Source organism: Triturus cristatus, chromosome 6 (assembly GCF_964204655.1).
Source record: "Triturus cristatus chromosome 6, aTriCri1.1, whole genome shotgun sequence".
Lineage (NCBI taxonomy): Eukaryota > Metazoa > Chordata > Amphibia > Caudata > Salamandridae > Triturus > Triturus cristatus.
The window spans coordinates 1,178,658,193-1,178,683,499 of record NC_140589.1 but is presented as its reverse complement, the minus strand read 5'-3'; the positions used below and the strand labels follow the sequence as shown (position 1 = coordinate 1,178,683,499).

The following is a 25,307-nucleotide window of genomic DNA, read 5'->3' as shown; positions in this document are numbered from 1 at the left end:
TGTGGCTTCACCTATTCAGCCATCCGATTAGCGTATGGTTTGTTCTAGGGCTCAGGCAGCCTAAACCATACAGTTTTACATCAGTGTGTGCAAGGACCTTTTCTTAGCAACATGAGGACGTTTTCACCAACATAACTATATGTCTATGATACCACAACCCACAGCTTTTAGAAGAAATGAGGACATATGAAGATTGAAGTTCCCATACCCTTGCACCAACTCTGGGGCTTTTTTTTTGTAAGTGTACAGTTTAAGGAGATAAGAAGGAAGTTTAGAGAACATTAGGACAGGGACCACACATGTATAAGGGTTAGTATCACCTTTGCACCATGGCAAGGAATGCATGGACACCATGCCAATACCCACAATGACACTGCCTCAGGGAATGTTCAACAGAGGATTAGGGAAACAATCAGCCAAATGAGAAGACAGGATCCTTGAAAGAGCTATGCTCTACTTGAAGATCAAACATACAGGTAATAGCAGGAAGAGAAAGAGGGGATTTAGCTCAAGAACTGTCAACGACAATAAGAAATATAGTCAAGACATTATCAGCAACAGTTTGACAGATGCCTCTTTTTTGCTAGACCCCAGTACCTTTCAACATGGTGTGAAATGATCCATCATCCAGCACTTGATAAATTAATACCCTTTAATCGAGGAAGTTGGCACTCGCAGGAACTAAAACTCTCACTTCAGTGCAAGGGAATATATTTAACCCATAAAACAAACTTGCAACAGTTTCAACAATCCGAGCCTTCGCAGGCCACTGTATTGGTGGTATCTGTTTAAAGACCCAAGAAGACTTGGTGCAATGCCAAAAGAAAATAGGAAAAACATGATCTGATGGTTGTTTCCAAAGTGGATGACCCAGGCCCCATCAGCGAGCTAAAGGACAAAATATATTTAGTATACATCTCAAAATCTTCTGACTCCACACTATCCATCCATAATCAAGATCACAGGCGGTCCCAAACTACTGAAATGAAAATACTTAGACGTTTCTTTCCAAATTCCTCAAAAAATACAGGCAACATGAACACTTATCCTCTCCAAACTTGACTATGCGAACCGACTACACCACAGAATCCACTCTCAACTAACTGAAGGCTAAAAATAATCCAAAACTCAGCAGCAAGACTACTTTTAAATGTAAATATACAAACCCACCTATCTCCAGTCCTGGCTTCTAACAGCTATCCTCTTTGAAACTCTGTGTGCAACACTCACAGAAATATTAGTGGCAAAGAACCAAAATTCCTTTGACCCAAAAATTCCTAAAATACTCTCAACATATGAACTTACACTCCACACTGGCATTACGCTTAATTCCTGCTTTTAGGAAGAAAAGCATTAGTGGCACTACTTTCACCATGCAAGAGTCAAAACTTTCAAATTTCGTACCTGCAAAGATTATAGCCACTGAGAAGCACTTAAAGACAAGAAGGATGGTTAAGACCTGGCTATTGTCAATGTGATTAAAAGAAATCCACACCTTCTCATTTCCCATCCATGAATGGATACTCTGCATGGCCATTTTAGGTCAAGGCAGTGCTAAATCAGCACAATCCCTCAATAACTAACTCTTACCAGACCTCAGTGCCAGTGTTATTACCCATCACAAAGTCTATGTCAAATTGGCTAACCCTAATTGGCAAGTACTGACTTACTTATAAGTCCCAGTATATGGTACCCAGGGTACCAAGGACATAAAAGGCAGTGTCCACCCAGGACTGCAGCACTCATTGTGCCACTGTTTGAGTGATATAAAGTACAAAATGGCTCCCAGCCTGCCACTACAGACTGGATGGGCAGTAGTCACACTTGCAGTTCGACTTATCATTAATGGCAAAGCCATCTTTGCCTTAACAATATATGCAAGTCTCCCCTAAGAAAGGCCTAAGAGCCCTAAGGCAGGGAGCTGTATATTAAGTGGACATGTATGTTTGTATATGTTCCTGCAGCAAATACCCTCAAATTGTGGTTTTGCTGTGGAAAAGTTAGTAGCGCCATTGGCTAATACAGGGTTACAGGCTGGCACCCCAGCATGGCTAACTTCTGAATGGAACTACCTAACTGGGTGCTGTACGTAATCGTGGCATTAAATCTGACCTGATAACCATGTTGAATTTAATGTCACTATTAAAGTAGGTTAACTTTTCGAAAGTTGCCACTCCTTGCCTTAGTGGTCTGATAGCCTCACACAGGCTACGACTCACAGACAGCTTTCTTCCAGCCTACGCAGTCGTGTGAACGACTACCAGGCTTAGGATCATGTACAGCCTGCTGCTGAGTGAGGTGTTGCCTCCTCTACGCAGGAAGCCACTAAGGGCGTTAGTACAAAAGGCGAAATTCAAAGGGGAAGCTGACTCCGATGGGCCAGCAGTGATTACACTCCTATGGGACTGCCTTTTGTTCCTGTAGACAGGTCCACAGAGGGACAACCCGTCCCAACCCAGTTTTCCTGTGGGCATGTAGCCCCCCCAGGTTGCCAAACCTTTAGGTAGGGCCACTGAGCTAACATCCAAGGAACGGTCCAGACATGTAAAGAATGGCAAAAATGGTGTATTTAGGATTGCCAGATGCCACACTTTGCCCTTAAGTCGCCACCAAGAGGGAGGGGACCTAGCAGCTCACTGACTAGTGACTGTGTGGTCTCATTGGGCACTTTATTGGGATAAATAGGGCACCAATGACACCCTGGACTCTTTGATCACGGTGGATTAGGAAAGAAGTTCAAAGAAGAACTGCCCTGGAATAGCGCAGAGAGTCTGCACCGTCTGTTGGACTACACCTGCTGCACTTTGAGCTAGCAAAGTTTGGACTGTGCCTGTGGTTCCTAGGTCTGGGAAAAGTTGACCCCCATCCCTAGACCAAAGAAGTGGCTCGAAGGATCAGTCTGCTGATATCCTGGAACTAGTTCCAGGGACAAAAGAGATGAAGAAGCCCAAACCGACAAGTCGCTAGCAACAGAGAAGAATTGAGGCTAGCTGCCTCCGAGTACCCCAAGAGACTGGCCTATCCTCAATGGCCAAAAGTTGCAACTGAGTCAACCGGACACAGGAGTGCTGTCAAGGTCCAGATTGGTCACCCAGAGGGACACTGGGACCCACAAAATGATTTCACTTCCACTGCTGTGCATTGAGACCAGTGGCTCAGCCGCAGTTGGCTTGCTACTGTCTCGAAGAGGACAACGTGGTCTGAGGAATCCCCATAAAGGCACCCTGTCGACCACACAACAACTGGAGCATGTTTAAGCATCTTTTCATGCTGTACCCCAGCATCAGGAGCACTCCATTAGAGTATAGGGCAGTTGTTCTGTAACGTTTATGACTGCAAAACTTTAGTGGGCACATACCTGTCCAAAGCTAACCTACTGGCCCCCCAAGACCATCATCCTGTCGGATTTGGTCACCTAAGCTGGGCCGGAGTAATCAAACTAACTTTCAATAACTTTGAAAAAGTTTACAATCTTTTTGAGGACCAATGCTTATTTATGGTTGCATTAAAAAGTTATAAAACCTTTAAAAATGTGTATCTCCTGTTTCTTGCATCTTGTGAGGCTTTGTCATTTTATTGTGTGGTACTATAAATTGCTTTACACTAAGCTCCTTTGTCTAAGTCTTGCTGCTTGAAGCCACAGCTCCCTAGGGTTGAGATTAAGGTTTATGAATAAGCCAGACTGTACGTGTCATATGTCCCATGCAGGCCCATTGTAGTTTTACTGATGTTAGCATGAGAATGTTGCAGACTACCCTCTGCTTTGCGCACACTCCTATACAAAATTATTTTGCTTTGTGCCAACACTGTACTTTCATAGAGAACCTGCTGTTTTTGTGTTCTGTTCTTTTCTGGGATTTAGTCTGAACACCCTGAGTAGGCCGAACCACAATGTCCCTTGTCATTTTGTTCTGGTCAGGCCCTAGCACCTAGACAAAAACCCGCAAATGCAACTGTTTGGGAACACATACTTTTGTCATATAGGTCTCGCAGATAGGTAAAAACACACTTAGAGAGGGATCTTTCCAGGGAAGAGATTGTGATGGCACCGGAGAAGTAGAACTTTCATCTGTGCATGCTAAGGTATGGGGCCTTCTGCCAACACCAAGAGATCTTCAGATGTATAATCACTTTGCTTCTGTAGAAGGGGAGGGGAGTTACGCTACCCGATCTTGTATTATGACAGCTCCTTTTATGATTTATGGACTACAAACTATGCGGACCATATTTGTGTTAGGCATTTTCTTATTGTGGCACATATACTGCACACTAGAGCACTATAGTTAAAATAAACTTTTTAAACTTTTCTCCAGTCTCTGTGAGATCTTATTGTGGACTAGTACGGGTGTGAGGGCGAAAGGGTGTGTCCTGTAATTGGAATTCCTGAGAGGATCAGGAGTGTTGTGTTCTGGGGTGTCTAATCACTAGTTCCTCCGTAAGTGAGTAGGAGGGCAAATTAGACACTAAAGGTAGTCTGTCTCAGGCACAAGGGTTCTAAGTTGATGGGATGACTCAGTGCCTGCCTACTAAAGTTCTATGGTCACAAGCATAGTTCTAGGCCTATGCAGAATCCCAGCAACAGACCCAATAAAGATTTTGCGAGGGCATTCGACAAGAAGGCTACCCAGCCATATCATATAATACACCCAGATCCTCACACTCATCCTGCACCCATATATCAGTGTCTCATTTAGTTTAACCTTTTTGATATCGCACATCATTTAACCTCTTCAACACTATCTCTTCACCCCTATTTTCCACTTACATTAACGTAGTCTAATATTTAAATCTAACACCTATTAACGTAAGACATCAGCACTTAAAAATGCAGGAAATCCTTCAGTTTCCTTAGAGTAGACGACTAACCCAATAAACAACAAAATACAAAAATATTTAACACTAGATTAACCACTAACTTTGAGATGAGAGTTTTACCTGCATTTTAAGTACTTCAACACCTTTCAGGGGTAGTAATTGCGACATGTGATAACAAAACAATGGAGGGCCTAAAAAGCTCAACTACAATACCATACGATAATTGACTAGATGTGTGTACAAAAGTAAAATAAATTAGAAAATGAAAAGATTACTAGCCTTTAACACAGTTTGCCTCAAATCTATCCTCTAACTTCTTTTTTCCATCTGCAACTTTTGACACAGCCGGTAACCTTACTTTATTCACTAAGGCCTGTTGGCAATACAGGCTCTGTGATCAACTGGTTTTCCTCTCATCTTTGACAGATCATTCCCTGCTATATGACAATCTGTAAAATCACCTACTTGTTTGGTTCCCTCAAGTCAGTGTAGTCAGTCATCTCCTTTGCTGGCTCTACATCACTTCTCCCGATGACATTATCCTTCTTTTGGGACACTCAATTATTCTTCTCCTTCCCAACTTTATCACATGATCTGCAATTTCTTATATCTGAATGTATTGCTCTCATTTATCACTGGATGGCCATACAGTCCCTCATGCTGAACTATTCTTGTCTTTGTCTTACAGAACTCTCTCTCATTTAAACATTTCATCTCCCAAGCGGACATCTACCACATCTTCAAGGAAATTAGTCGTTCTTTTCAACACCTTCATGTGCTGGCATCAACAAAGCCAAGATATCAAATCCTAAGTATAAACAGAGTTCATGTTTAGATCCCTTTCCACACAGCGAGAGCCTTGGTTTACTCATTTATTATCTGTAAATAATACTGTTACAATAGCCTTTTAGTGAGGTTTCTACAACAAACCTTTATTCCCCTTAACAAATTCGTAAACATTGCCACTAGTGTATTAGCCGATCTGGTCGAAACATTTCTGCTGCTCACTTTTACCATCAAGCTGGCTAATTTTCTGCAAAAACTGTGCCAGCTACAAATTCAAATCCATCTATTGGCCTACTGATATGAAAGCTTAGCCTGATGTAGAAATAAATAATACAAACAAATAACATCTTGTATAGAAGCCTTAAGGGGGTTGACATGTAATGACGTTCCGTAGATGCAAATCTTCATCTCCTGGGTGCTGCAGGTAACTGCAGCAATCTGAATGCCATCTTAAAAGACTGAATTTTTTAAAGTCATATGGTATTATTAAATTACTGGATTACCTTTAAAAACATAAGATACAATCGTCCAGGCGTTAGCACCTCCTGATTCATCAAGCTGTCTGGGTTTTCTTCAATACACTCTTCCTTGGCAAGAGCAAACAACTTCCGGGTTGCTAAGCAAAGACAGTAGAACTTCTCTGTGTTTGATTTAAGATGTATGCATATGCACTGGCTGTAAAGAGGGAAAGGTTACATTTAGGAGTTACACTCCCATTACACATGCAACGGTTCTCAGTTTTCTCCTCATGTCTTTTTTCATTTTTGCTTCAAAAATAGATCATCAGGTAAACAAAGCTTTATTATTTATTGATCTATTTTATAAACAGACAAATGTTTTTAACCATCACGGCTTCGCTTCATGGAATAAACACTCTTGACATTCCATTAAATGAATCCTTCAATAAGTTAACATTTTAAGCTATTAAAAACAAGCTGTCATTAATAAAAATGTTTTACATTCATATAATGACATAAGCCATACTCTTCATTGTTGTGCTTCTCTGTAACAAAATTAATTCACAAAACTTTCTAAAAAGAATTATCTAGCCAAAAACTGGATGGTTTGCAACAGGCTGAAAATAAACAATTCATTCCCTACAACTAAGGACCCTAGACCTTACAAGAACATCTAGGTCACCTTTCTTGGATCAAAATGTTCCCCACCTCTATTCAATACTGCAACACATATGCAAAATAACCCCCTACTGTTAGGCACTCAATTTGTGTCCTCCACGCAGCTACCAAAAGGTGACTTAAGAGGATTCTGATAATGCAGCCCTTTCACCTTTGAGTCTTACCCACAATACCTCTAGAAAGAAGGAAGTCAAAAGTGGCCCTGTTATAAAAGGGAAGGGTGGTGATCTGTGTATTTCTCCAAATTAAGGGTACTCATAACAGAGCATGTGAGCTGGTATGAGCACACAAAACATCTTACCCACCATTCTGTATCTCCACATGTTAGTCTAAATCAAACAATATTAGCCTTCAAAGAGAACCATGACCATGGGTGCCCCCTTTCAGTACACCTGCACAGAAGGTGCCTTGCTGATTGATGTTCAGCCCTTCATTGTAAAAATGCATGGCTCCGACTAGGGAGTTGGCGCAGTGCTAGCTCCACTCACCTAGAATGGATGGAGCACTGAATGGCCTACACTAGCTGCAAACCACACTAATCCATAAGGAGCAGAATGGGGCTGATTTTTAATAAAGAGTGTTTTTAGGCACTAGAGGCCTTACTAGCCATAGACAAGGTACCCATCCTCATCCTCATCTTGTCTTCACAGTGACAGCAAAACCTAAGGAGCCCATTTTATCTTCAAGGAGAATGAAAAATAGCTGCTCTTAAATTAAAAGATGTTTTGGCAAAAAAACTAAAAATAATGAGACTGAAAAAAGTTATATGGAGGAAAAGGTAAATACACGATGTAACAATAGCGTTCCTAGGCAATGGCGGGCTGGCCTTCATGGCTGTCAGGGAATCACCCTGCTTGTTTTCTGAACTATTAATATAATAAAAAAACAAATGCTGACCCTCAGGGTGGGCAGAAGCCTCGGGCAGTGACATATGTCTGATGGCTTGCATAGGTGCAAGAAGGTACCTGCATCAGCTATCATACAGACTTAACAGGAATGTTGAAGACTCAGACTGGTCTCAGTGGCCGGACACACCCAGGCCACCTGTGACATGCCTAGGGCTACACACCTATCACCCTTCCTTTCAAAACTCGTCCCATAGTTAGGAAAAAGTGTTGTGAAGAAGAGAGACCAAAACCTGGAACCTGTGACTGCTGAAGTTCCTTCTTTCAGTGCTGCTTTGGGTAAATTGAGAACCAGGAACTCAAACGGGATGTGTGCAGGCAGCAAGGTATGTAAATAAAAATGCTTATTAATATTGTGTTGGTGAGTGTGTCTGTAAGGGAGCGAGCATGAGAATGTTGTGTGAACGTGTGTGAGTGGCAGCATGAATGAGTCAGAGTGGGCCAGTGCAAGTGGGGAAGTGCAACTGAGTCAAAGAGAGAAGGATAAGTGAGAATGAACGAGTAAAACGAAGAGTATGTGTGAGGGAGTGTAGAGGAGTGGGAGTAAGTGCAAGTTAGAGACAAAGAATGAATGAGAGCCAGAGTGAATATGAGTGATCACGAGTAAGAGTGAGTGCAAGTGAGTGAGAAAGAACTAATGAGAATGAGTCGATGCATTCAATGCAAGTGAGTTAGTCAGTGATAGAGAATGTACAAGTAAGCATGAGAATGAAGATGTGCAAGTGAATCTCATTGTGAATGAGTGAGAATAGGAGTAAGTGCAAGTGAGCGGGAATGAATCAGAGTGTAATAGTAGGAATGAGTGTCCGTGAAAATGAGTGAGTGAAAAACATTGCGTGAAACTGAGAATAAGTGAGACTGATTAAGAGCAAAAGTGAGTTCAAGTGAGTTAATGAGAGAGTGAGTGCAAGCGATTGGGAATGAGGGAGTACAAGTGAGTGAGAATGAGTGAGAGAAGATGATTTGAGTGAATGATTGAATGAAAGTGCAAGTGAATGAGAGAGATGTGGTATTGCTCTTGAGAATGTTAATGTCCCACACATACTCAAAGCAATTCTTGGCTTATAGAGAGAACCATGGCAAAATCTTGCACTTATCTACTGGAAATAGTGTTTAGCATACCAGCACATGTGACAAAATACTGCCACTGGCATACTAGAGGTAATACTTGATACTGACACAATCAAGGTGGTGGCTGGGATAGTCGGCACACACAACTTAAACAGTACAGTCTGTTACGCCAATGTCCATATGGCAATTGGAGCGAGAGCCAACTGATCTTTTTCTATTGGAAAGAAACTTTTCCAAAATTCGAAAGATTTTCTCCGAGCACTCAAAAAATCAGATGTTGAGGTCGTGGTATCAACCATTCTTTATTAGACCATACCATTTTTTTTCTGTCTTTTCCTACCAACACGTTTCGTCTGCAGTGCACGCCAAGTACCGGTTACACGATGGGACCGTGTGCCTTCTAAGACTTATGTCGTGACTACAGCTTGCACCCAGTCTACACACTTGATCTTCTGGGTGAATAAGAATTTATGATAATCCGTGTAGGACTACTTCGATCGGAGCTATGTTACATTAATACAATCAAAACCAAAGGGGATGATTGACGGAGTGTTGAACATTGCAAGCACTCACCCCCCAGTCAACTGATCTGGGTTTAATCCATCATCATTCTTTAGCTCACTCCGCCACCCCAGTTCAGACATGGCCATATGGAAATCAGTCTGATCTTGTGCATCATGTGAACAGTCCAGCCAAACTGCCAAGCCAGGTCTTTCCTGGACCGGAAACAAGCATCCTGGGACCGGTTTCTGGCTAATCAGCCGTCATCAGCCAGGTTAGCTTGAATCCAGTGGCAAAATGAGCAAGGGACTGAAGAGCTAAAGAATGATGATGGATTGAACCCAGATCAGTTGACTGGGGGTGAGTGCTTGCAATGTTCAACACTCCGTCCATCATCCCCTTTGGTTTTACATTAATACAATCACGCACAAAAGGGTATAACATAAAACTTACCCATGATATGCCCTGATGAAGTCTGCTGTTACGATTTAGCAATAGACGAAACAAAAAGACAGAAAATAATTTGTATGGTACAATAAAGAATAGCTAATACCACAACCTCAACATCTGAACCAAAGTTCGGAGAAAGTCTTTCGTAATACTGGATACTAGCATACTAAGATAATGATGATTGGTGCTAGGTCATTATTGGCTTATCTGACCAAACCCATTAAGAAATATGTAAATGTAAATGTGTTGTACTTGTATAGCGCACGTGGGTGTCCTGGCGCAGGACTCATACCGCTGTGGAACCCTTCCTGGCTTTTCCCTGTGAAATGTCCTCTCCTGGGCACCTCCAAGGTGAAGCCAGGCATCCCAGCGCTGTTGGGGCCGTTGCGGAGATTAAGCAAGCTATTGCCCAGAGTTGCAGAGTGGGACCCGTGATTAGAATAGGCACCGAGGCGAGAAATAGCGGGTCCGAGGAAATTGAACCCAAGACCCGCCAAGGCGGGAATTGAACCCTGGTCCCGGGCCAGACCTCTGCATCAGGGTCTGCCGCTCTAACCATTGAGCCACACTTCTCCACTGGCACACTAGGGGGTAATTCATATGGGGTAGCATGGGAAAATGCTTGTGCTTATATACTGGAGGCAATTGTTGGTATATGATGCACCCATGGCAGAATACAGCTACAGGCACATTGGCGGTAGTTCTGGGTAGATAAGAGGACAACTATTACAAAAATGAGGGAAACAATAATGACAAAATGCTGGACTTGACAAACCAGAGGTACCTTTTCACATTAGGGCGAACAATACCATACAGAAGGCATTTGTGTCAAAATTCTGGAACTGGTAGATGTAAATTTAGGTCCATAGGGGCACTCATCTGGAAGCCATAACAGAAGCGGACTGATACAATGGAGGCAATTTTTGACAGTTATGTGGGCAGTTCCCTTGTGAGAGTCCAGGTTACTATATTTGAAGCAGGAGCCACTCAATCAAAAGTTGGCATGCTTAATCAGTGGGCTGCGAACCTCATTGAGCTGCAACACCCACCGGGCACCACAGGGGGGCACTTTGCCTACATGTCTACAATAGTGAGACCTAATGTTCCCCTAAGTACATATGGGGAGGGTAAAAAATGTTTTTTTATGATGAAGAAATGCAGGTTGGTCAAATTGGTGGCGAGTAAAATTAGCCCAAGGTCCCCTACCAAATAGGTTTATTCTAGGGGCCCCTTTATAATGAACTTCAACTTACTGCATATTCCTCCCTAATTTTAACATTGAACAGTGGCCCTTAGAAAAAACTCATTTAAGTAGTAAACTTGACCCTCACCATGGAACTGCGCACTTAACTGTTTAATTATATGTTCAGGGACAGTATGTGCTGGACCGGAACTCCTCTCAGTCCATCCCTTTCTTGGTATATGGCAATTTCTGACACCCAGCCAATTTTTGACAAATGGCTGTGTCCACAGCAGGTTTTGGAAAAAAGACACGCAAAGCCAATAGGTCTCGCTTTCGTTATCTAATGGCTTTGCCAATTTTTTTAGCCTTGCCCTGTGATGCTGCGCAGAGTGGCTGAAGCCTTTCATGCGGCGCCTCCGTCACTTTGTTAGGAGGCAAACGACGCGCCACTATTTTTTTCATTTTAGTTACTGATCGAAGTTTGCTCTGTAACTAAAAATAAAATAAAACGCCTTGAGCATTTTACAGCTTTTTTTAAATGAGACCGTCAGGAAAACCAAAAGCAACACTTGGGAGGGTTGAGGTAATAGTGAAACAATGCAGGGGAGGGTGGGGAGTGAACAGCGAAGCAACACTGCAAGTAATTCAAAGCTATGCAGGGAGGGTGAAAGCAACAGAGGGGGTGTGGAAAAGCAACCACTGAGGGGGGAAAGCAATAGGAAGAAGCACACGAGCAAGCACAAGATTGAAGGGCATGGGGTGAAGTAGTCTGGTGACTGAGAGCAATACAAAGTGCAGCAGACCTAGCTAAATACACTCGCCCACGCACTATCACAAGTCAGATTTTATCAGGGCGAGCTATTTTTAGAGCCTACGGATCCATTCTGGTGAGCTGACAAAAGAACAGGTGTCCTGTTGAGTCATACAATAATGGAGCAATGAAGATGCTTTTAAATCTAGTCTATATCTTGTCACAATTGATCCATGTTAAAAAACAGTGGTCAAATGTTGGTGCTTATTTTATCCTGGAGGTTGCAGTTTAATTTTCTTTTTGAACTGTCTGACAATCGTGCTATACAAGGACAGGGAAATAAAAAGCTTTAGAATGCCTGTTTTATTTCTAACACGCAACATTTAAATATCTTGTAAATTAACTGTACAAATATTTCAAACTATAGTTCAGTAATTAGGAAAGCACATTTGTCATAATTCTGTATGATGGAAACAAAGATTTTAAGAGGATCAAAACAAACCAGGACACTTAACTTGGTGATGTGCAAATGATAAAATATTTTTTCTGAACCCCAATTTCCACACATTAGTTTATATGCTACATAGGTTTATCAGTAAAACTGCATGTCAGTAGCCAAGTTTTGTGGCCATTTCAATGGAAAATGTCCTTTCTGTAAAAGACAATGCGCTCCCACATCATGCTTTAGTAATATATCTATTAAAAGTAAGTTTTTAAACATGAAATGAGAAATGTTCCTGTCCCCTCCGTGATAAAAATGCAATTAGTGAACTAAGAGGCAAGTCAGGGGGTCGTGTGTATCCTATATGTGGGCCAGATTCGTATTATACATGGAGCAAAGGTTTAGTCACTTATATTAAACAAAAGAGTTTTTTTGAAAAGCAGAAATGCTGAACTCTCATATTTGAATGTGCTCTCACATGCGATAATGGAGAAAAAGGTACTCTGTAAAATAAAATATTTGCCTAGTGTAGGAAGCTGGCTGTGTGTGCACGGCATAACCACCTAGTGGCATACCATATAGAGTCCAGAGATTCCCTAGATGTGTACAGTGCTCAATGTAAACTCAAAGTGCTCTATTAGTGGTAGTGTGGGGGAATCAGCCTTAGGCCTAAAACAGGAGTGTAGGACATTTATTGTACGTTGACCAATAACTGACACACGACTCAAAAAGGAGATCAACACCAATTTAAAAAAAATAAGCTTCGAGTTTTATTTTTAAACGGTGATCTTCGCAACAAGATAAGTATGTTTTTCTGGAAAAATACTTAAGACTTTCAAAAGCAGAAACTTAGTGCAATTTTCAAAGAGTTCAATGTTATCCTATGAAGGAAAACAATAACATGGTTATACAGGTAAGTACGCAACTTACAGTTCCAGTCTTTAGGACCAAAGGTCAGCAAGGAGCAAGGGTCAGGTGATAACCAAAACTGCACCACCAGCCCCACAGGGACGACTGGGTGCAGAGGTCAAAATTGGAGTTTGGCTCAATACGATTCAATGGAGACTGGGGGTGTTCACATCCACACTGCTTGCAGGTAGGCAAATTGGTTGCAGGGTCCAAACTTTGGGGGTTAGAGCAAGCATGGGGGGGGGGTGCACAAAGTAGCACCAAACATATATAACCTTCGGCACAGAGGCGGCCGTGTGCAGAGTGAAAATACATAGTCAGGCACCCAATGCTTTCCAATAGAGAACTTGCTTCGGACAAACGGGCCGCAGGGTGCAGGGGTGTCTTTAAACGTTGGATTCTACTTTCCGGAGCTGGTCGCGGTCAGGGGAAGCCTCTGGCTTCAGGCATTGTGGTGGAGTCCAGGATGCGTCAGCCACTGCTGAACTTAGACTCAGGATCACTGGGGAAACCTTTTCTGGATCGGGGGGCCACCCAGACACAGGCCGGAGGCGTCGGGTGCATAGTGGTCAAGGATCACAGATGTGAAGGGCACCAGAGTCCTTGGTGTTGTTTTCTTTGTGGAGAGAGCCGCTGTCCTCAGGAGTTATGGTTTTCGTCAGAGACAGGCAGTCCTCCAAGGGATTATGGACGTCGCTGACTGCTGAACAGGTGTCGTTTCTTCGCAAGGATTTTCGAGGGCTGCAGACAGTCCGGTAAGGTTGGGGACAAGTCAGTAGGCATCTTCAGTCTTCTTCTGCATGGCGTCTTCTTTGTCCTTTTTGATCTTTAGTCAGCAGAAACTGGTTTCCATGTCTGGAGGAGCCGCCTAAATACTATATTTAGAGAGGCACCTGCGCGCCTTGAGAGGTACTGTGACCTGAGGATACTATGGCAGCCTGCCCAGCAACCCCAAATATTTGAAATGCCTAATCTCTACTGATGACGGATAATAATCCAGAAAGACGTGTATAGAGATGGCCAGCACCAATCTGCACCAACCTGGTGAAATACTAGAGAACTTTTTTGCAAGTACACACGCTTGGCGAGCTGCATTCACCATTATGCTTAGGGGCGAACCTGCTGGGAGGTGAACCAGTGTGATTCCACATTTGTTTCCGGTTTGACTGCTGAACAGGTGTTGTTTCTTCGCAAGGATTTTCGAGGGCTGCAGGCAGTCCGGTAAGGTTGGGGCCAAGTCAGTAGGCATCTTAAGTCTTCTTCTGCATGGCATCTTCTTCGTCCTTTTTGACCTTTAGTCAGCAGAAGCTGGTTTCCATGTCTGGAGGAGCCGCCTAAATACTATATTTAGGGGTGTTTTAGGGAAGAAGCAGGTAGTGCCAATCGGCACGTTACCTGGGGTGACTACACCCCAATTATGCCACGCTCCCATGGAAGGGGGCATTGACCTAGCCCTGACTGGAGGGGTCTCCCCATCTTCAAGATGGCGGGGACTGAAAGATGTGCTTCACCTTGCCTCCCCGACCTTAGGGGTGGAATTGGCAGAGGTGGGCTCACCTCCTGTTCTCCTAAGTTTCCCACCCAAAGTGGGGATGTAAACCGGTGGCTGCCATCTGCTACTAGCAGGAGAGGCTGGGGGTCACATTACAAAGGCAGCGGACCTTTGAAGCTTCCCTCTTGAGCGCTGTGCCCATCCTGGGGGAGGAGGGATGAGCATTGTTCCTGGTCCCAGAGAGCAGAGGCTCACGACCCATGGGTCCAGAAACCTGTCTGTTGTTGGAAGGCTATTTACAGCCAGTCTGCGACCACACCAGGCTTGGTAGGTTTTCAGGGTAAATGGTACAATAAATCCCACATTGCATCGGTGTGAGTAAATTGAAAGCAATAGTTTGGTACCAAACACTCCTGGGTTCAAACGACATCATGGTGCTGGGGAACTCAAATTGTCAAGTTTCCAGCCCATGTACTCGCTATGGCTGACCTGACACTTACATTGCAATATCTAAGAATCGTCTTAAATATTGCAGGGGCATATCTGCTTATGCAGATATGCCCCCACATGTGGTACAGTGCACCCTGCATTAGGGCTGGAAGGCCTGCTAGAAGGGTGACTTACATACACTTTAGGCAGTACTAGTTGATATGGCACACAGAGTGCCATGTCGTTCTTGTCTGCACTAGGCTATGCATGTTGCAGTGGCAGTCTGCAGGGCCTAGGTGAAGGAGCCCTAGGGGACCCTCTTCGGCCCCCATGATATTAGGGACTTACAAGGGGCCTGAAGGGCCAATTGTGGAATAGTTGTAGGGAAGAAGCACTAGCACATGGGACCTGGTTGGCAGGTTCCCTGTACACAAAATATGAGACCAGTTTATGAGCAAGTACTTCACAGTTAGGTTGAGTAGATAATGCAAGTCACTAGACCTGCAGGTCTGGTAAAAGTTTTATGATTTTTCGAAGGGTTGTGCAGAGAGACTGAAGTACACAAGGGAGACTATTCAAAAACACACGCACACACTCAATGCTTCATTCACACAAAAGAAAAAAGTAGAGCTTGAAAAGCAAGCAGTGGAAGTGGCAATGCTGGTCAAACAAAGAGATAGTAAAAAGGCAATGCTCCATAGGATGGACAAACACAAGATTAACAAGCTGGGACACAAATAAGAGTGGGCAAATAAGAGTGACAAGGACAGCCAACCAATGTTAAACAATGGGCGGGCTCTAAACCTCTCTGTTCTTGGTAAGCCACAGTATGCCTCGCACCAGACAGCGCATGCACGATCTACAGGCTCGACCCAAAAAGTATTCGAATCCAAGCCTCAGCTCAGTACCCGGTGAATCCTGGCAAACATTGTGCCGAAAAGAAAAACCTGTTTCGCAGTCTGTGTCTCTTGTAAAGAACTCTTATGTCCTTGAAAAGGTTCACGCTGTGTAAAACTGTCCAAAATAAAATGCGGCTTCAGCTTGTTTTCTTATCTCATCTTCCATGAATTACAGGCAAAGCATTAACCTTTGGCGACGGAATGAAATACCTATCTAGAGGCTGAATTGCACAGGGTGAAACAGGAAAATGTGGGTTTTATCCTCGCTTCCCTGGTTGACCGAATTGTGTGAGCCTAGGCAAATACTTTATTTCACCAAACCTCCTTTTTGTTCATATCACATATCAAAGCACTTTCAAATATGGAGTTCAAAATGAAAGCTCTGTATGAAAACCTCTCTTGTATGTGATGTAATAACCTATAATGTTGCTCATCTAGAATAAAAATCTTGGCCCTATTTAGTGTACACATGACAGCTGACTTGCCTCTGTTCATGGTCACCAGGGCAGAACATTTCTCAGGTCATTTTTCTAAACTAATTTTTAATAAATACTTTTAAATAATCTGATCTACTGAGGTGAAACACTTCCACGTGTTGAAAGAAATGCAGCTTTTCGAATTCTGAAAACAACTCATCATATTTTAACATGTTTGTGGTATGATTTACATGTCAGCTACTTTCAGGGCTTGGCTCGTATACGGGCTCTTAGAGGCAGTGCCCACCCTTCTCTTGGTTTTTCTCTTGCTGTTAATTTGTTTGTATACCCACCTCTAGTATGAGAGTACAACTTACCGCAGTTGCCTAGGCAATGTCACTTGGTACTCGACTTAAAAAAACAATAGCTTATCCCTGGTGGAGCATTACCTGTAGCTTGCAATAATGATATAAAACATAGTGAAGATACTTCCTAGGCCTAGAATGTCAATTTGTACACAACAATAACATTTCTGCAATCAGATCTGAAGACTCATCAGTGCTGGAACTGCAATTGTATACAGAACATGAACAGTAGGAAAATTAAAATAAAAGAAGCATCTCTTGGCCAAAGAAGCAAAAGGCAACAGCACTGTGAAGGCATCACCAGCAATCAATACAAATAGCTGGTAGGCAATGTGAGGAGGGACATCATGGTGTACTTACCATACATGGCCATGAAATATTCGTGTACAGAGTGGGCAAGTTCTGTACACATGTGCTGCCTCCAAGGACTCCTGCTGGGAGAATCTAGAGCTTTCCTGAAAGGAAACCTCAAGTTCACCAGCATGGTCAGCACTCTTCTACTGGCTTGCGGCCACTGATAGACGAAGGATATGACAGCGGCAGTGCAGCCAGCTGCAGCACATGTTCGGAGTAAAAGTAAAGTATGCTGCTTTGTGATGTGCATAATCAAAGTGTTCTTTCTCTGAACAGGACTCTTTATTTGGATAGGGTGTAATTTATGGTGCTTGCAGGCAAACTAGGAACTAAACTGCCAGTTTCCAAGAATGGAGTTATGTTGCACACAGCAAGTTGACCTGCATAAAGTTTCACAAGGCCTGTGCTCGGCTGGAAGCACATTGCCTATGAGGCTTGCGTCAACGGGGCAGTGCAGGTGAAGAAACGCGTTACTTACCTGTAACAGCAGTTATCCAGTATTGGTGTCTTTCATAGATTCACATGCCTGAATCTTTCCCCGTCGTCGAGACGGGAGCCTCCGGTACATAAAAAAGTAATGTGCTATAGACATACATAGAGAAAAATAGGCCTAAGGGCCTCCCCTTAGCCGCCTATCCTAGTCCTTATGTAAAAAGGACCAAACTCTTAGAGTCAGCCAATCAGCTATCACCTCCCTCTAGAACCTTCCTGGCAGGAGCCTCAGTCCCTCAGATTTTCGTACGCACCAAGCTAGGTAGGCGTAATACAGTTAGAGAGAGAAGTGAGTCCTTCCAGGGGAGGCGGGAGGGTTGCATGTGAATCTATGAAAGACACCAATACTGGATAACTGCTGTTACAGGTAAGTAACGCGTTTCTTATCCAGTATTAGGGGTGTCTTTCATAGATTCACATGCCTGAATCAGAGTAGTTAGCAATACATTATGCACATTTCTGATGTAACATGCCATATAGTTATTTTAGATAATATACATATTACCATAACAGTTTGAAACATTGGCATACAACAAACAGTAAAACAGTAAAGAATGTGCATACCAGGAAGGCGGGTTGTTGGAAGGCTCACCTCACTGGAACAGATGGCGGAGCACCGCCTGGCCCACTGCCGCATCCTTTGTAAGTTCGGCATCCAGGCAGTAGTGTCTGGAGAAGGTATGCGGTGACTTCCACGTCGCCGCTCTACAGATGTCCAAAATCGGCACTCCAGCGAACAGTGCTGCTGATGTGGACATCGCTCTGGTGGAGTGTGCTTCCCCCCTGTCTCGCAACGGCCGTCCGGCCCCTTCATGGCAGAACGTTATTGCAGAAGAGATCCACCTTGAAATGCTCTGTTTTGTTAGTGGCATACCCAGCCTTGGTCTGCTGTAGACCACAAATAACTGCGAAGACTTTCTGAAGGTTTTTGTCTTGTCTATATAAAACTTAAGGCACCGTTTGAGATCCAGAGAATGGAGCGTCCTTTCTGCTGCCGTGGTAGGGTTTGCAAAGAAGGAGCGTAGGACCACCGGCTCGTTGAGGTGAAAGTCTGAAGGCACTTTCGGTATGAACTTGGGATTTGTCCTCAGCACCACCCTGTCCTGTTTGAACTGCATGAAGGGCTCCTGAATGGAGAGAGCTTGCAACTCGCTGACTCTCCTGGCAGATGTTAGAGCGAGTAATAGAGCCGTTTTCCATGAGATGTACTTGATGGAAGCTCGGTGGATGGGCTCAAAGGGGTGCTTCATGAGTTGGTTAAGGACCAAGTTGAGGTGCCATGTCGGTGGGACCCTTCGAGGTCTTGGAAAGGACCTATAAAGACCCTTAAGGAACTGTTTAACAAGTCTACTGGACCAGAGAGACGGGCCTTTGAAAGTCCTGGTAAAACGTGAAATTGCCGCCAGATGCACCTTTATGGATGCATGCGCTAATCCGGACTGTGCCAAGAGCAAGAGATATGGCAATATCTGTTCGGGCGTGATATGAAGTGGTCTCAGGCCCTTCTCCAAGCACCAAACGCAGAAGCGTTTCCATTTGAGAGAGTAGGTTTAGTTGGTACTGTCCGCCCTCGCTTTTGCTAGCACGTCCCTGCATTCCTGCGGGATGTTCAAATGGCAGAACTCTCTGTGCTCAGGAGCCAGGCCGATAACCTGAGCGATTGGAGGTTCGGGTATTGCACCTGCCCGTTGGACATTGTCAGTAGGTTCGGGTGCTGTGTTAGACGAATCGGTGTCCTGATGGAGAGGCGATGAAGGTCCGAGAACCAGTGCTGCCTCGGCCAGTACGGGGCGATCAGAATTAGAGTACAGGGCTCCGCCTTCATCTTCCTGAGGACCCTGGGAATCATCGGGAACGGTGGAAAAGCGTACGCAAATACGCTGAACCAGCCTATGGAAAAGGCATTTCCGAGCGACTCCGGTTGGGGATGCCAACTTGCGTAGCTTGGGCATTTGGCGTTCTCCCTGGTGGCGAACAGGTCGATTCCTGGAACCCCCCACTCCAAGAATACTTGTGTTAGTGCACTCTCGTTGAGCTCCCATTCGTGGGAGAGGGATTTCTGCCTGCTTAGGGCGTCCGCAATGGTGTTGTCCTTTCCCGGGACGTAGTCCGCCCTGAGGGTGATCCCATGGAGAACAAGCCAGTTCCAGATCTTCTGCGATTCGCGCGATAGAGTGAGCGAACGCGTTCCTCCCTGCTTGTTCAGATAATGCATCGTCGTGGTGTTGTCCGTTCTGACGAGCACCTGGGAGTTCTGGATGCGTGGCAAAAAGGCCTGCAGCGCTAGATACACAGCCCTCAACTCCAGCAGATTGATATGGAGACGTTGTTCCCGATCCGACCATTTGCCACTTACTCTGAGGTCCTGAAGGACAGCTCCCCAGCCCGCTAGAGATGCATCTGTGGTGATCACCAGAGGCGCTGCTGGGAGCAGGAACGGTAGTCCTCTCGAGAGGTTTGTGGAGTCCTTCCACCACTCGAGACTCTTGGATATTTGCGGTGTTATGCTTATAATGTCTTCGAACGAACCTGTACTCTGAGTCCACTGGTTCGAGAGAGCCTCCTGCAGTGGACGCATCCGCAGCCTGCAGTGAGGGATCAGTAGTATACATGAAGACATCATTCCCAGGAGTGACTTGAAAGTGCGAACCCTCAGGGATTTCCTTGATGCCACCGTCTTGGCCAGCGATATGATCCTGTGTTTTCTTTCGTCTGAAGGAAATGCTCTCGCACATTCCGTATTTAAGGTAGCCCCGAGAAAGGTGATGCTTCTCGTTGGGGACATATGTGATTTCTGAAGATTGAGTGTCAGTCCTAGATGTTGGAAAAGATTGGTACAAGCGTTGGAGGATTTGGTTGCGCCTACGGCCGTGGGCGCCTTGACCAGCCAGTCGTCTAGGTAGGGGAAAACTTGGTGACCCATTTGACGTAGGAAAGCTGCCACAGGAGAAAGGCACTTGGTGAAAATCCGCGGAGCGGATTTGAGGCCAAACGGGAGGACCTTGAACTGGTAGTGCTGTCCTGCCACTTCGAAACGTAGAAACTTTCTGTGCCCCCTGAGAATCGGGATGTGATAGTAAGCATCCTGAAGATCCAAGGATGTCATGAAATCCCCTTCCTCCAGAATGCCTAGGATTTCTTGGAGCGTCACCATCCTGAACGACTGACTCTTCAGGAAAGAGTTGAGTGCTCTGAGGTCCAAGATAGGCCTCCACTTCTTTTCTTTCTTTCGTATCAGAAAGAAACGGGAGTAGAATCCTTTCTCCTTCTGAGCTGATGGAACTCGCTCGATTGCTCCCTTGCGTAACATCTCCGATATTTCCCGGAGCAGCAGCCGCAGATGTCTGTGTGGAAACCTGCGGGGAGGGGTTGCAGGCGGGATGGCGGTAAATTCTAGGGAATGGCCGAATCTGAGGAGTTGGAGCACCCAACGATCTGAGGTGATGATGCGCCAATTTTTTAGGAAATGGGTCAATTTTCCTCCAATTTGTGAAGAAGAAGATGGTAGCTGGACTGGCTGGAGTAAGCGGTCACTGGCGTCCGCCGGTGCCCCTCTTCTGGTTCTTACCCTTGAAATTAGATCTTCCGTAAGATGACTGTCGACCCTGTTGATGCTTTTGCTGGTACTGGGTCTTATTCTGGAAAGAATATGAGGACTTATTCTGGAAGGATCCTCTGTAGGAGGACTGACCTCTAGATTTGTTGCCCCGAAAGGACTGGTTCCTTGCCTGCAGGGTTCCAAGCGCTCTAGCCGTGTCCGTGTCCTTTTTAATGGCTTGTAGCGCCTCGTCTATTTTATCTCCAAATAGATGCTGTCCGTCGAAGGGCATATCTAGCACCTTCGTCTGTACTTCCTGCCTGAACGATGTCGCCTTGAGCCATCCTTGACGGCGCAGGACTGCAGCCCCAGCCAGTTGACGAAAGCCTGTCATGGCTACATCTATGGCGCAGTCGATAATCTCGGCCGCAGAAGTCTGGCCTTCGGACAGTAATGCCTTCACCTCATCATGAACCGCACTCGGAAGTTCTTCTAAATATGGGGCAATATCCTCCCAAATTTGGCGGTTATAACGCCCTAAAAGGGCTATGGAATTGGCCACCTTGATGGTCATTGCCGAAGTGGTCGAAAACCTTTTGCCTATTGTGTCTAATTTTCTGCCCTCCTTGTCCGGTGGTGCTGACAGAGGCGAGGAGGGATTTCGAGAATTTTTCTGGACTGCTTGAGTCACGACAGAATCCGGCTTCGGGTGGCCAGTCAGGCAAGCTGGTGCCGTGGACGGTGCCTTATACTTCTTATCCAGGCGCGGAACAACCGCAGGGACTGAGGCTGGCGTCAGCATCAACTTCTTTCCCTGGTCCCAGAGGAAGTCGATGATAGGGATTGATTTGGTCGTCTTCTTCGTCTGCTCTTTAAAGTCATGGAGGAAGCATTCCGTCTCCGCCGACTCCATGACCATATGGAAGCGCGTTGCAGCCCGTTCAACGAGCTTATGAAAACCACCAATATCCACAGGTGGTGAATCCGCCTGGCGCGGTTGTGGGGAAGGTGGTGAAGATGCTACATACTCCTCCTCCTCATCCTGGTCTGTTTGGTCTCCCTGGACCTCTCCCTCTTCCATCTCCTCAGCCTCCTCATCCGATGACTCTATCACCTGAGGTGGCGGCTCGTGGCAGACCTGCGTAACCGGCCGTGATTGCCTTGGGGCTGTCGATGGGGGGTTTGTAGTTGGCATTGGGACCCCTGTATCCATCATTGGTGGTTCTGGGAAACGTTGTTTGTAATCCCTGATAAGGAACTTGAGGTCTTTAACTATTGCCAGAGGGAGGCAGACCATTGGAGTGACCTCCGTGCGGACCTGTTCCTGGACGGGGCGCTCCTGCGCGCTTGAATCTTCCTGCTCCTCGTCCGTGCTTTGGCATTTGACAAACAGCTCGGAAGGGGAAGTAGCTTGCTGAAAGAGCTCCTCCTCGGACTCTTCGCTCTGCAGAATCTCCAGAGGTAAATTGGTTTGGACCTTGCTTGGAGATGTTGTTTCCGGGGTAATCTGTGGTCTGGAGAGTTTGCCAGCAGATCCTTGCACAGAAACCTCTGTGGTTTTCCGTCCCATGGACGACGACGACATTCCCGTTGATGGCTCCGTTGTCGACGGTATGGCTGTCACCAACGGGGTCCCCATCGACGATAATTTCCTCGTCGACGAAGTCGTCGTCGTCGTCGACGCCTCCGTCGTCGACGCCTCCGTCGTCGACGCTTCCGTCGTCGACGCTTGACGACGACGATGCCTTGGTCGTCGACTATGCCTTGGTCGTCGACATCTTCGTCGACATCTTCGTCGACGATGCCTTGGTCGTCGACGCGCTCGTCATTGATATCCTCGTCGTCGACTCTTCCGTCGACGGAGGGCTCCTCATCGACGAGGTCCTCGACGGGACTATCTTCGTCGTCGACGATGATTTAGACGACGGTTTTAAGAGTATAATAGACGAGATAGGGGTACCTGCAGACGATAATGAAGGGGTCGTCGTCGTCGACGAGCGGACCGACGCCGCTGTGGATGTGGACACGGTCGTCGTTGCTGTGGAGATATGTCCTGATGGCCTTTTTTGCGCAGAGGATGGTGTCGCAATTTTTGTGGCCGACAGAGTAGGCTTCTTGAAAGTGAGAGAGACCTTGCCAGACGCTGAAGATTTCGAAGATCTTGCCTCTGAAGAAGTCTTGTGTGTCTTCTTAGGAGGAGCGTCTGAGGGGCCAGGAGATGTCACTCTCGGCCTCTTCAGGGAGACTTCAGAGGTTCCGGAAAAGCTCGCCTCTGAGGACACCACACTGTCTTTGTCCTTGAGCCTGTCCAGCCAGATAAGCAGGCGGCCCTCCCTGTCTCTCAAGGTCTTATGTGGAAAAGACCTACATATTTTACAGTCCTTAGGGACGTGGTCCGGATAAAGGCAATACAAGCATAGTTCATGCTTGTCGTCCACATGCAGCCTCTTCTTCCCACATGAAGAACAAGCCCTGAAAAGGGCTTTCTTCTGGGATTCAGACATGCCAGGAGTTGTAGATGAAATAAACACTCACTGCAGCAATAAGAGGCCTGAAGTAGTCAGCGTTGAAATCCTGAAGAAAAAAGTCACCAAAAAACATGTATAATCTGGCTTGAAAGAGATCCTGAGGAGAACTCAGGCTGGAGACTCCCTAGCACAACGTGCGGTAGAAAATCTGAGGGACTGAGGCTCCTGCCAGGAAGGTTCTAGAGGGAGGTGATAGCTGATTGGCTGACTCTAAGAGTTTGGTCCTTTTTACATAAGGACTAGGATAGGCGGCTAAGGGGAGGCTCTTAGGCCTATTTTTCTCTATGTATGTCTATAGGACATTACTTTTTTATGTACCGGAGGCTCCCGTCTCGACGACGGGGAAAGATTCAGGCATGTGAATCTATGAAAGACACCCCTAATACTGGATAATGGCAAGATGTTCACTCCTGATGCAAGAAGGACATATTCTTACCATAAAGACCATGAAGAGAGTGCATGTTCCAGGCAGAGATAAAAAAAAAATGCAAGGGCACGCACCAGAATCTGCTTGGATGTTGGTGATGGCAGATGCGCAAACTCTCAATGTCTTGGTTACTAAAGTAGTACTGAAGTAGTAACCGTTTAAAGACTTCCATTACACTGTACCTCACACATTCCAAAAATCTAGATTGGCAGCATGAGGTGTGTGTTTGCTGTTTAAAAGAAGGATAGCTTACCTGGAAAAGCTAGTGTAGTCTCTGAGAAAGAAAACAGTGGAACTGAAGCACTGTTGAATTATCCAGACAGATACAACTCCTCTTAAAAATGTGGCTTAAGAACATAATTCTACAGTTTTAATTGCCGGTACAAAAATGTATATAAAAGTGAAACATGGCTAATAGCATGATCAAAGAATTCCAATTCTAGGGAATAAAAAAGTAGCGGTTGACACATGTCTGGATAGGGCCCAAGATCACTCTGCTTGCTAGTTGCTATTGGATTGTCGGTATTTGTTACAGCATTCACTTTGCTATTGAAAGAAATATGTAACTCAAATTAATTAGAGCACGCATTTTCAGGTGTACTTGCAAAATGTTAGATATCAATGTGTAAGATAGGAGTACAGTTTAAAAGTCATGTTGTGTTCCCAAACCTTTTAATTCAGTGTTGCTTTTTTACAAGTAATTCAATTGGATCTGCTGAATATCAAACAAATCTAATTCATGAGTTCAATTTTAAATGAAAAATGTCCATGAACTTGAATTAAGTGCTGTGACCTGTCACGTTGTGCAGTTTGTTGCCCCTTAAAGATTGTTTTGCAGATGCCATTTGGTGTCAATTGTCTTTTTTCTTTTTTTTCTTTTTTGTTTCCTCATATACCGTTGTGGAATTCCGAAGGGAGCTTAGGCAACTCAAACTGAAAAGGTCAATCCTACCCGGTCCTGATGTTAAGCGACCAAGTTCAGAAGGAGCCATGCCTGATCCCTCAGGTTGCCACTGCTTTCCCAATCCACTCCTTATCACGCCGTAACTGGCTCCCTGCGTTACTGGGGAGATTTAGAAACCGACAGGGCCCAGGATAAATCATAGGAACACCAAATTACCTTTACCTGTCTTGCCATACCACCAGGTGCTTCCAAATTTTATCAAAACTTGTGGGATCACATGCCATATCTGACTTACTGGTAAAAATAACATGTTTAAGACATTTTGAAAAGGAAGGAGGTATTGGATCCTTCCAGGCTCTGCATATTTCGCGCCTGGCAAGGAGTATGACGTAAAAAATGAACCTTGGGTTGAGATCATCAGTATTATAAGCTACTCCTAGTCCGGAAAGAATAGTGCTAGTTGTTATTACCATTGGTATCTGGAGAACATCCCCCAGAAAGCCCTGTACTGAAT

At 45.1% G+C, this 25,307-nt stretch overlaps 1 protein-coding gene across 1 annotated transcript in view; it reads right to left on the bottom strand.

The window, feature by feature from the left end:
* Positions 1 to 25,307, bottom strand: part of POLR1B (RNA polymerase I subunit B) — a 214,571-nt gene that overhangs the window by 78,783 nt on the left and 110,481 nt on the right. The window contains exon 7 of the mRNA XM_085612104.1: positions 6,105 to 6,276. Within this exon, the coding sequence (XP_085468230.1) occupies positions 6,105 to 6,276 (172 nt within the window). The remainder of the gene's footprint in view (positions 1 to 6,104; positions 6,277 to 25,307) is intronic.